At 41.0% G+C, this 12,523-nt stretch overlaps 2 protein-coding genes across 2 annotated transcripts; one reads left to right on the top strand and one right to left on the bottom strand.

Annotated features, from left to right (window-relative positions):
• Positions 1–1,338: 1,338 nt before the first annotated feature.
• On the bottom strand, positions 1,339–8,734 carry mob1ba (MOB kinase activator 1Ba). Its single transcript, XM_077000847.1, has 6 exons — positions 8,376–8,734; positions 5,449–5,615; positions 3,928–4,021; positions 3,587–3,720; positions 3,339–3,502; positions 1,339–3,037 (listed from the first exon to the last, which is right to left on the bottom strand). The coding sequence occupies exons 1-6, from the start codon at positions 8,387–8,389 to the stop codon at positions 2,960–2,962; spliced, it is 651 nt and encodes a 216-aa protein (XP_076856962.1). The 5' UTR covers positions 8,390–8,734; the 3' UTR covers positions 1,339–2,959.
• Positions 8,735–9,738: 1,004 nt separating this feature from the next.
• Positions 9,739–12,509, top strand: grsf1 (G-rich RNA sequence binding factor 1). Its single transcript, XM_077000846.1, has 10 exons — positions 9,739–10,078; positions 10,354–10,495; positions 10,609–10,764; positions 10,892–11,026; positions 11,113–11,251; positions 11,465–11,562; positions 11,674–11,753; positions 11,904–12,039; positions 12,284–12,341; positions 12,424–12,509. The coding sequence occupies exons 1-9, from the start codon at positions 9,842–9,844 to the stop codon at positions 12,337–12,339; spliced, it is 1,179 nt and encodes a 392-aa protein (XP_076856961.1). The 5' UTR covers positions 9,739–9,841; the 3' UTR covers positions 12,340–12,341; positions 12,424–12,509.
• The last annotated feature ends 14 nt before the right edge of the window (positions 12,510–12,523 follow it).

Raw genomic sequence — 12,523 nt, 5'->3', positions numbered from 1 at the left:
GCATTTACCAAGCTGCAGGGAGTCTGTTCTGCTCCGCCAGGGAAGACCAGCAGTGCACACTTAGACGTGTGAAGCTGCGAATTGACATTCATCAGGTCGCCACCTGCTGGGCTTGTGCTGTCGGTACAGTGAAGCCAGTCACTGGTATGCCTGAAAGGCTCTACTTGTGACCTTGAAGACAGTGAATGCTTTCAGTTTCCTTTATGCCATGCTTGTGATGTAGGATGGCTTGATGTTCTGAATATACACATCCCAGGTCCTTGGAACACCTACCATGGATAAGTTGTGAGGCAGCTTAAATTTGCAGTACCTATTTTGTAGGTCAACCCACGTCCTAGAGAACTGACTGTAGAATGACTCCACTGACCTTTCTTTAATGGTCTTTTTGAACTGTACAGATGCTAACTGGATGTTTTAGGCATTTAAAATGGGTAGATTTGCAGCTATGTATCCATGCAAGTAGAAATCTCTATCATATCTGTATAATTCACAACAAGATTCATGACAGCAATAATCAAATAAGGAACTCACCTCATTATACTATTACATGTAAACACACTCATTGTGAGAAGTGTGCTTAATAAACTGTTGGCTGGTATTTTAAAAGCCAGCGAGGACTGAATTAGGCCAATCTAGAATGCCCAGACTGGAGGTCATATGTCTGCATGCACAGCAGGAAATGCTTACCACAACGCTAATTATCCCAAAGGACAAACCAAGTGCAGCAAATTCAAATGGTATTCTCCAAACCCAACTCAAGATGAGGAACCACCTCCTGAAGGGTGGGACTGAAATCAGACTGACACACTCCTTTCTGGGGTGTACAGCCTGTGATTTAAATAAGTAACATATTTCATTAGTTAGTCACATATGGTTCGTGAGCATTAGAGACACTGAACACTCGGTGCCGTGAACCTTTGGAAAGGTGACCACAGCCTTCAAATAGGTCATCATTGCAAGACAGAAAGGGAGTGTGGTTTGCAGGCTCAGCTGTCCAGCAGGAGGTCACGTGTGGAGCCACTGTAGTAAAGGACAGTAGCAGCTGCCCACAGGGTAAAGCCCAGCAGACATCACCTACTGGCCTTCATCTTTCAGCACCAGCCTTGGAAAGGTGGGCTTCGGCACAGGCAGTAGGCACTGTTGGGTTCAACACAGCAGAAATGCTGCTCCACCATTCAACATGGGATTCATTATCAAGTGGTGACCCTTTGAAAACAATGGCAAGTGCTGAAGCTCTCACAGGGGACATTTAAAACTTTTTACCAAAATGTGAGGCTGGAATACTTGATCATGGTACAAAAATGGTATACAAATAAATCTCAAATAAAAGGGGGAGTGTCTTGGTCAAACCAATTTTATTAGACTATAAACAGCATTCAATATTGTACCACAAAAAGTCCTGCAAGTTAAGCATTTCATCTTATTCCCACTGTTTATCTAATCTGTGTACAGTATTTACAAGTTTCTCATCCAAAAAAGAAATAGTGTATTCGATCAATGCTGACAGGATCTCTTTATATTGTTTTAAAACAAGGTCTTGTGAAAAGGTCAAGCAATTAGAACCATCACAAAGTCCTATCCACTGGTTAACATTCATAGAAATTGACATTCATGAAGTGAAACCAAATCAAATAAACTATTCTCTATATTGCAGTAGAGATATACTTTACATAAACTGATAAAATCTTAATTTTGCAACAAAGCATCATTAACACAAATCTTAGAAGAGGTAGCTTTAGTGGAACACAACCTCTTAAAATGCTAATTCAAAGTGCAGACAACAAAAACCAGCTAAGTAAAATCAAGATATTCATATGATTTATGTTTAAAATGTTTACACATATATTCCATTTATGTATTTCTCTGCTTTAAATCTGTGTTCCCACAATTTTGATGGTAGATGTCACCACACAACCAATTTGCAGGGGGGAAACAAACAAAAACGAAAACACACTGGCAAATCAGGTAATGAGGAAAGTTATGTTCTCTTTGTTACTGTCTGCTGCTCCATTGGTTTCACTTACACAACAAACCCGTAGTGGTTAGAATATTGGCACTAGCTGCATTTTCAGTGCCAAAACAACTTGGGGTCTACAAGCCTGGTCAACGAGGCAAAATAAAAAGATAGAAAAAAAAGAGGACATTGCATAGTAAGCTTATTACTTCAGGCCCCACCCACCTTTAGCTTTAAGTAGAGCCTATATGTAAATTCAAATTAATCAATATATTTAACTGTTCATATAACTCTACTGGTATAAAGGTCGTGTTAGGCAATAAGAGGCCCAGTGCAAATTAGATTTGTTTTTGTGCAGCACCTCAATGACTAGAAGAAATGATACAGGGTTCAATGGGGGGGGTGGGGGGGGGTATGACAAAGACAAAAAAAAAGGTTTACCTGTGATTGAATAATGGGAATATTCTAAGAAATGATCAGACCTCAGGATCAGTGCCTGTAAATGCTAAACTATACTGTAGAAAGTGACTAATTTTAAATGTCTCATGAAAGTGTCTACATGCTTTGTTTAGTCTATCCGGCCTATCTTTTCCATATTCAGCAAGTCACAAACACCCCCCCCCCCCCCCCCCCCCCCCCCAGCAACAACTACAAACAAGACCTTAGTTAGTAGCATGTTAGCAGTGATGAAGACTGCCATTTAACTACAGTGGAACTTTTATAATTTGCAAGTGGACGTACTTCAGGCACTTCCGAAGATATGGTCAGCTTTGAGAGAAAATGTCACAACGGCAACACAAATAGTACTCAGTGCCCTAGTTAAAACTGTGGAGAACCACATGCGAAAATGCTAGAGGACCTGTTTGGTGAAGAGGCAGCTGTTTTCCCGCTGTTTCAGGAGCCGGTCCTGAAAAACGGTTAAATATTGGAGAGGACAAAGACAGGCTGCTTGTGCACAGAAATGAGAAAAATCCTGATGCTAGGTGAAATACACTCAATTTCTTTTTATCTGTCCTTAGACGTCAGCTTTTCGATCAGCTCCTGAAGAGGTGCCAGCTCTTTCCTGTCAATCAAGTTGAATTCCTGCAACAAAACACAAAAGGAGCATATCGTAGGAATAAAAAAATGTAGATCCCCCATACTCAAATAGCGGCCCACGAGCCGCCCACGAGCTGTTTTGAAAAGTGTTTTTTTTTAGGAATTTTTTTTTTCAATCGCGCTAACTGCTCTTATTTTGAAATCGCGCATTTCGATCTCAAGACGATGCCGGGGATTGCCTTTATGGCAACAACAAACAGGTAGCAGACGCCCAAATGCGTTCGCCGCAGCCCCCCGCCGCAGCTTTATTAAGCCTTCATTCGTACTAGCAGAACCAGGCACGCACCTGTACGAAGAAGATGAAGTGTTTGAAGGAGGTGTTGAGGTGAGCCTCCTCCTGTAGCTGGATGACAGAGTCAAAGTGCTGATGGTAGATGTGGGCGTAGACCCGGAACAGCCGCTTCAGGATGGTCTTGGCCACCGACATGAAGTTCTTTGGGAAGGGGACACCTGACAGAACAGAGTACAAGGAAGACACTGGCCTTTAATGACACGTCATACCTGTCAATCATTTAGGAAAGGAGGAGATTCTACCTATTTTGGAGGGGAATAGTGTTTCATCATCAAGCTGGTCCTGAACCCACGTCATCAGGTAATCAATGTATTTGGGAGCCGAGCATTTGATTGGCTTTTTAATGTTGGTTCCATCAGCCCAGTGATATTCATACCTGTAACAGTTCAAGCATGACAAAGCAAAAATTTATAAAACATTCTCCACAGAGCATTTATGTATTCATTGCTACAGAACTACTGATCTGGGATCATTTTGAACATTCAACACAATTACAGGATAAAGTTCCATATTCCATATCCAGCATTCCATATACAAGGACTCATTTTTCTAAAGGAAAAAAGGGAGAAGAGCCACCGCTTACTTGGGTCCAGCAGACATGAGAGGGCAGCTTTCCTCTGTGCAGAAATCAGTGATGGTTCCATACAGCATATTGATCTGGTTAAAGAAGTCCACAGCTGGGGGGAACAGTTCAGAGCAAAAAAAGTAATTACACAGAACAATTATCTGTAATTATTCACTTTCAGCAGCAATGGCAGAACTCAGTAAAGGGAGGGGCGTCTCTACTCCTGCCTGCCCTCGAGGCTGTTTCACTCCCCTTGAGTTGATATAATAAAGGGTAAAAAAAATATCAAAGATGTTCAAATCTAGTGATTACAATATAAAGTGAAAGAACAAAGTGTTCCTTGAGGTCATGTTTCAATAGAGTCGATGCATCAATCGCCATACTGACTATACTGACTCATTGTTCTCGAGGTTGTACAAACGTGAGTCTAGAACACACCTGCATTTCAGCACCTGAACTCTAAAGAGGGAATTTCTCATGTTTGGGCAAGTCGATCTTGTATTATTTTCTGCAAATCTCTTTCAAGCTGACTGGGCTGTTGGGCAAGAGGACACACCCACCTGCTGGTGGTCCTGGTTACAATTAGTTACAATATTGCACCTTGGGCATCGGAAACAAAGCTGAGCCACCACAAACCACCCTTCCCTGAGGGTGACACAGGCTGCAGTCCTACCTCCACTTCTATATCCCCATTGTTAAAAATAGGCTGTAGCCAAAGGAAACAGAGCTGAGTAAACGCCTTGGGGATAATTAGTTTACAAAATGGGAGGCACTCAAGAAACAGGCCAACGCTATGCAGATATGTATAGCGAGAAAGAGAGTGGCTAGAACAACTACACAATAGAACTAGGATGCAACACAACGCTGGTTTTGTGTGTATGTGTGGAGGGGGTGCACTTTGTAGATGTATTGTTTCAGGTCAGAGTACATGCTGGGATCCCCATGTCTACCTTAAGCTGAGTGTCTAGTATAAATGGCCCAATCAGCACCAGAACTGCATGGAACATCAAATGAAGCTGAAAATCCATATAAAAAGGCACAATGACCCACGCCACCATACATGCTCACAGCTGCTAATAAACCCATAGCTGCTAATAAACCCATAAAACCCACCCAAAGGGTGAAGAGGGATACAGATTAGTGGCCAGCAAGTTCCTGTGCAATTTTACCAACAACTGATGCTGAAGAGAATTCCATGCACATGTGGAAGCACGTGTCTGCTGTGTTTTACAATAAAAATGTGACCTGCATTTTGGAAGCCAAGTCGAAAATAAGGTGATGCAACCTTGAGCCAGACACTGTGTTCACAAAGTGCTGCCTGACTATTTGAGCTTTGCAGTTTCATCATCAGATGTAAAACTGTATTATGCTGCTTCTCTTCCTCATAACTGCTTGCATGAGCAACTTCATAAAGGTTGCAAAAATATATATGGCTACAGTTACCAAAAATATTATATTCTGAGTATTCTGAGGGAGTGAGGGAACCCTGGGCCCAGCACACATGGGCCCGGCACACGGGCGAGCTCACGCATGGCTTACTGTTGACTGCCACCCATTCATTGAGGTCCTCTCCATCTGGCAGCATGACGGCCATGCGCAGATTCCCACTGCCCAGCGTGGCTTCAGCATGCTTTAGCAGCTCGTACTGGTGCGAGCCCTCCGGAATGTTCTTCTTTGGCTTGAACGTCTTCGATGAGCGGCTCCCACTGCACAAATGTGGACAATGAAGCAGAAATGACAATGAGAACACCATTTCCAGCTGGGTGGCCCTTTTTGTGTTGCTACAAATTCATTGAAGCCTCCTCTGATGCAGGATCTACTTTTTTGGACCTGAAACCCAACAAGCCTCTTAGGACAGCTTCAAATACAGACCTTCAGACTTAAGGTGGCTAAGTGCAGCATTATCTGACCAGGCTGCAGAGAACACAGAGCACAGACAGCTAAAAAGTATCAATGCAGCATGACCTCTTCTGCTACAACTGAATGAAACCACCAAGTGGTCTCATCCGAGGTCTTCTGATATGGAGACACTTGATTGGCCCATCTGTGGGGGTCCTTGAGCAGAAACATATAAATAAAATCAAACAAGAGTCCAGTAAGGGTTAGGAGACCTGGAGGCCTTCACTTTGATTCATTAGTAGTAGTGCCATTTTCCCCTTTGTGAACCTTTTAAGAACCAGTCTAAAAATGTCATAGTAATGACATACACAATTAAGGTCCTCTTTTCTGCTTTGAAAAATATTCCGAAGGGGATGATAGCCTATTGCTATGAATTCATGGCTTCTGGCAAGTTACAGAGTTTGGCCCTCTGCATTTAACATCCCACACAATAGAGAAGACGGGCTCTTTTGGTCACTCACAGACAAGCAAGCACTCACTGGACTGCACATACCACTAGCCCAAAGTCTCCCTGGTTACAGGACTGCTACAGGCTATGCAACATGTCTAAGCCCAAATATGCAGTCCCAGTAACCGAAAGAAGGGTGTGTACAAGTGGCAATTGAATCACATACTCGGATGATAACCTGCTAAAAATAAAATAGCGAGAATTGTCAATAAAGTGTTGCATTATTCATTATTTGTCAATTTCTTAATGACCCTTATTTACTTCATTGTGTATTCTTTTGTACTGTAAAACTATTTGAGCTTCACTATCAATGTATTAAAGGAGCTTTGTAAATTATTTATTATTATTAGGAATTGAGGCTGAAATGAAACAAGTGCCAAATCCAGTTTGTATTCAGCGTGAAATTACAAGCAGACCAGTGCTTAACATTTGGCTGCATTCTCTCAGCACCAAACGCTACTGATATCAGACACCATGGTCCCTGCCTACATACAGCTGGGCGTGGCTTTTGAAGGCAAGACCTTTTGATGGCGAGTGCTGTCAAATGACTCATTGCTCAGTTGTTTGGGTGTGAAAGCAGACAGACAACCACATAAAATGTAGTCCAGAAGAGTCCTGAAATTGGCTGTAAAGTGAAGCATCTCACTTGTCCATCTCAGAGAAAATGTTTTAAAAGCTTGGAAACAACTGATCAAAGAACAATGACAGGATCTGCGGTGAAGGCCTTCTGTGTAGGTAAATACTAAACTGAGCATCTACATGGCAAAATATTTCTTGCACTACAAGTGAGATGTAGTCACATGTGCTGTGAAGGTGAACTGATTACTTATGACGGACCTCACAATTTCACAAGACAAGTGACTTGCAACATGCCCTAAGAACGGTGTGTAATAGCTGGATGAGAAACTGCAGTTCCATAAAACAAAAGCGAGGTCATAGAGGAAATTGCCACAAATTGCAAAAACTTTCTTTATCCTGAAATACTGTTTGGTCTTTCTTAGTGTGCTTCTGACCCAACTACTCAATGCGGGCTACATACATCACAGGGGAACCTAAAAACAGCATACGGCCCAACTGTACGCAATGTAACAGGCAAATTCAATTACAATGAAGGTTTCATTAAATAATATTGTCACTTGAAGGAAACTTTAGGCACACGGATGCAGACACATACTGTTTTAAAAAACAAGGCCTGACTCACGACATAGTTAAATCTTACACACTAAAAAGAGCAGAAGAGAGAAAGGACCTGAGTACAAAAACAGTAAGCTTAGTAAGACACATGAGAGCATGCTTCCTATCTAGGTTACTGAAAAACAGAAGCAAATACGAACACATTTCCATACATTTCATCTCCACCCAATACTAGACTCAACATTTATTCAACATCTTAATTGACAAATGATACTAGTAGTCATTAGTGGAGGGGTTGTTTGGACTCCTAGTTAGTGGTGCAGTGGTACTAGTAGTACTAACAAAATTGACCAAACCGTCTTCCATCAGCTAGGCCTATGAATTGTGGCTGATTCTTGTAAACCACTAGGTTAGCACAAAGCGTAGTCATATCAGACATACCATATCAGACTGTGAAAATACTGAACACTACCACATGGCAGTCAGCTACTCCAACATTAGGTTTACTGGAGGATGGGTCACCAACATCAGATATGGCCCACTATAGCAACACCACCACACAGGAAGCAGCCACCCAGGAGAACAGGCTAGCTAACCTAGCTGCCAGGGATGCTTAAATTCGGCGTTTGACATCTTAGTAGCCAGCTAGATTACTTTAAACGCGAAAATCATTTGATCACGTCTTCCTGGATCAACCACGACAGTTCGCTAGATTGGCTGAATTATCGGACAGAGCTACAAAGTTCAGATATAAGCATTTGTTTAGTATTAGCGAGCGACGATTACATATCGCAGATGAAAATAATAAATAGATAATGTATTCACATCAGCACTTTTGAGGTTACATGGCCAGTCTCCACCAGAACACACAGTCTCTGTACAGTGGGAGTCGAGCAGCTAACCAGCAGTATTTCTGTACGAGTGCCCAGTAACTAGCAGTAGCGTAAAGGGGAAAAATAAAAACAAATACACGCCCCATACTTACAATAGAAAGCTCATATCTATCACTGAGGTTATCAAATTACGGTGCCAAAAATATATCCGTGCTTACAACCAGAAAGGCTCAAAATACAAAATATTATAGGGTGATGTTTCCAAACATGGACACTAATCCAGCAGCTATTCCGTGTGGGCAACAAAACTTCTCCTTGCTACTCAAAGTCCCGATATCACCACGTTGTCGCGAGATTTCATAGAGAAACGAGAATTTAAACGTTTCAATTAATGCTATTAATTATTTCTGGTGGCAATGTTGGTAAAATTGCATTGCTTACGCAGCCGGTTTTATAATCAATTCTAAAATGTGCACATTTCATAATAAAAACAAAGATTACTTTCGTGCATATAATAACTAGCAGGTCACACCATAAAACTGTTTTAGCGAATGTGCGTGAAGCCACGAACGACAGTAGCGTCAGAAAACGGAACTAGTTACGGGTTTGTTGTTTTTGTTTTCAAAATAAAAGTAATAAAAAGCACGTGAACTAAGAACAAGCGTGTAAGCGTGTATGTAGTTGAATTGATTTGCACTCTACATGCATTTATCGGACATAAAATTTAAACTACAGTAACACAAATCATATCATTACAAACGTGCTTGGAACAGCAAGTACTTGGATCTGAGTAACTTTGACATGTGTCAAATTTTGATGTCTTTAAAACTGAGTCAGAGCATTTATGTGGACATTACTTTTACATCTATTATTACAGACCATGCACACCACTTATTGGCAGTGGTATTCCATAATGGCTCTTTTGGCAGCATAATCTGCCCTGGACTTACACAACATATGGCTGATCAATAGGACTGATATCTTATTCCAATATCATGCATATTCATAATATGAATAACACATTGGTTGATTTCAGCACTGAAAGCTTACCGGGCATCAGATTATATGAACACGGTTCAAGTAAAGTGTACGGTATAACAATTAATAATATATAAATTGAAGCACAATAAGACATTAATAACTAGATTACAACACACATTTACATTATTCTGGAAATATACTTTGTTTTATGTGCTTATTGTTTACAAAACCATTCATACCTAATATAATTTATGTAAACTGTGTAATAAACGATATGTAATTTATACAATGCAATCTTTATACAAACAAATCTAAAATTACATTTCTGACACCCTGAAATTTTCTTCATGAGATTCTATGATAATGTAATCTATTTCGAACCAGATGTTTGATTACATTGTTTAATTAAATTTTACTTTTCTGTGTTTTGAGAATTAATTCGTTAATTTACTCGTGACACAGAGTACTGTAAGAACTAGTATTTTGAAGCATTTTCTTGCAACCAACTTCACTAATCATGCGTCGTGACCCTATTCTGTACTCACTTAGGTCAACGTGTTTTCGGCATAAGGTGCATTAACTCTTTTCGTAATACTGTTTCTCACCGAAAAGCTATAGCAATTTTGTTTTCAGTATAATGGCTATAAATGCAAGGACAGCGTTTGTCTCCTCACTCATCCGTTGTGTCGGGGGAAGACAATCCTCATGCGTTAAGAAGATCTTTGAGCAAAATAGAATCAAATATTTGTCTATGTGTAGCGCTACAGGAAACTGTGGACTTCTAAAAGAAAGGCCTACTTGGTCAGCGAATAATGTACGAAGTCTTAAAGTCAGAGTAACCTGGTCATTACCTCTGAGAACTTTGACAACAGATGTAAGTGGGTTTTAATTTGGTTAAATGAACGTAAGTTAGCTAACTTGCTCTCCCAAGGTTTAAAGAAAGGATGCTCGCGAGGTCATTTAGCAAGTGTCATGGGAGGTACTAGAAAACGAAACTACTGGCACTGTCGTAGATAAGAAGTTAAGTTAGATGGATACATCTGTGCTAAATTTAAATAATGGAATTTGGCTGTGTTGGTAGCCCGCCATCCTATGCAGTGGCACCTATATTAAGTGTTCTATGCAAACATAATATGTTGTTTGTCGTAGGCACCATGCAAAGATGATGAGTACCCCCCTCTTCCCGAGTACACTCCCTCTCAGGAGCTCAACGCAAAGGAAGTGTTTATTATCCATGTCAAAGGTCTGCCATGGTCATGCAGTCCTGATGACCTGATGACGTTTTTCTCAGGTATATATTGGCTGCTTTAATTTAAGGTTTTCTTTTCCTTTTTTGTTAGTTTAATACATCATGTTCTTACATTATGAAGTTTGTCCTTGTAATGTATGTTTGACTTAATGCAGAATGTCAGATTCGAGGGGGCGTAAAAGGAATCCATCTAATGACAACCAGATACGGAAAGCCAAACGGGCAAGCATTCATTGAGCTGGAGCACGAGGAGGACGTCAGTAAGGCCTTGGAGAGACACAGGCAATACCTCGGGCCCCGTTATGTAGAAGGCAGGTGCAATGAATGAATTGTTTTCAGTCCAAAGCATAGAATAAAAAAGATGGCCCATTTTACTGAATCTGAATTGACCAACTGTTCCACCTCCCTCTCCTCTGACGTTTCATTTCATGGCTGCAGTGTATGAGGTGACGAACAAAGATGCAGAGGCTATGCTGAAGGGCGCAGAAGAAAACAAGGGCAATGATGGAGTGGTTCTGCTCCGTGGTCTCCCCTTCCACTGCACAGAGAAGGAAGTCATTCAGTTCTTTTCGGGTGAGGATCTTGCAGATTCAGGACTTTCGAATCAGCCCTGTTTTCCGATGCCTCGGATTCAGTACATGCTGACCAAACCATTTCAGGGCTGGACATCGTAAAAGACGGGGTCACCCTGGTGACAGGCCGACGAGGTCGAAGTTCAGGAGAGGCCTACGTGCAGTTTGCCACTCAGGAAATGGCGGATCAAGCCCTGCAGAGGAATAGAGATTTCATTGGGAACAGGTCAGGCCCCTTACTTAAGAGTTGAGGGAACTAACCAGGCCATAGTGAGGTCTGAGGGTGTTTAAGCACAATTTGGACTGCTGTTGATTGAACAGGGAACAACGATGGTCACAACGGACCATTTGCTAAAGGTTACTAATAGTGAAATATATGATGATGCGTTCTTAGCCTACTGTGAGGTGTTTCTAAATGTTCAACTTCCTGATTGTGCAGGTACATAGAAGTGTTTCCTAGCAAGAAGAGTGAGATTCTAGCCAGTTCTGGCAGTGCACGAGTAGACTCTTCAGTCACTTCGTCCCGTCCAAACAGGAGTGAGTTCCATCTCACCTTGCATATTATGAAATTAAGTCTAATTCAGTCTAATTAAGGAATTTATTTTAAATATTATGCAAATATGGTTAATTCTTTATTCTCCCTTACAGCAAACAGTTTCTCTGTGACTTCACATTGTGTCCATATGAGAGGCCTACCTTTTCAAGCCACAGCTGCAGACATTGTAAATGTAAGATTTATTTAAAAGGATTCACTTTAGATTATTCTGCCCTCTGTAATTCTAGAAAAAATGTTATTAATTCTTGGCAATTTGGATTGCATTATGTTAGCATTACATATATATAGAAAGCATTTACTTTGTTTCTGGCTTTTGTCTCAGTTCTTCTCCCCCATCAGACCGGTGAAGGTACTGATGGAGTTTGGCCCTGACGGGCGGACGAGCGGAGAGGCACAGGCTCACTTTGCATCGCACCATGATGCTGTGGCAGCCATGGACAAAGACAAGGAGTATATACGTGAGTCCTCGTGAGGCAGCTGTATGTCGTGTTTCCAGTGACTATTCTTCACAGTATGCAGCAGCCATTATACTGACACCCAGTGGCCTGGATGTATCAGAAAATCTATTTTAAACATGGCCTCCTCCATATGTAGGACTTGCTATGTGAAACATTACAAAGTAATTAAATTCTTTCTCACATGAGCTGCATTTAGAGAAAAATAGAAAGTGTCTGAGTGACTTTTTTCCTTTTTCAAACCCAGAGGACAGATACATTGAGTTGTTCCTTAATTCATCAGCAGCAAAGGAAGAACACTAAATGTGAGTTTTGATTTTCAGCTTTGATTTTCATATTAATACTAATACAGATTTTTACTATAATACTATGTTCTTCTCTCTCTAGGTGTTCTGGGAAAATTTACATTTCTAAATCTAATGTACATTATTAAATAATGTCATATTGTCATTAAATCTGCTTGCAAGAAAGCACATTCATGTCATAG

Source organism: Brachyhypopomus gauderio, chromosome 3 (assembly GCF_052324685.1).
Source record: "Brachyhypopomus gauderio isolate BG-103 chromosome 3, BGAUD_0.2, whole genome shotgun sequence".
Classification (NCBI taxonomy): domain Eukaryota; kingdom Metazoa; phylum Chordata; class Actinopteri; order Gymnotiformes; family Hypopomidae; genus Brachyhypopomus; species Brachyhypopomus gauderio.
The sequence above is the reverse complement of the archived record's forward strand: the minus strand, read 5'-3'. Positions and strand labels throughout refer to the sequence as shown.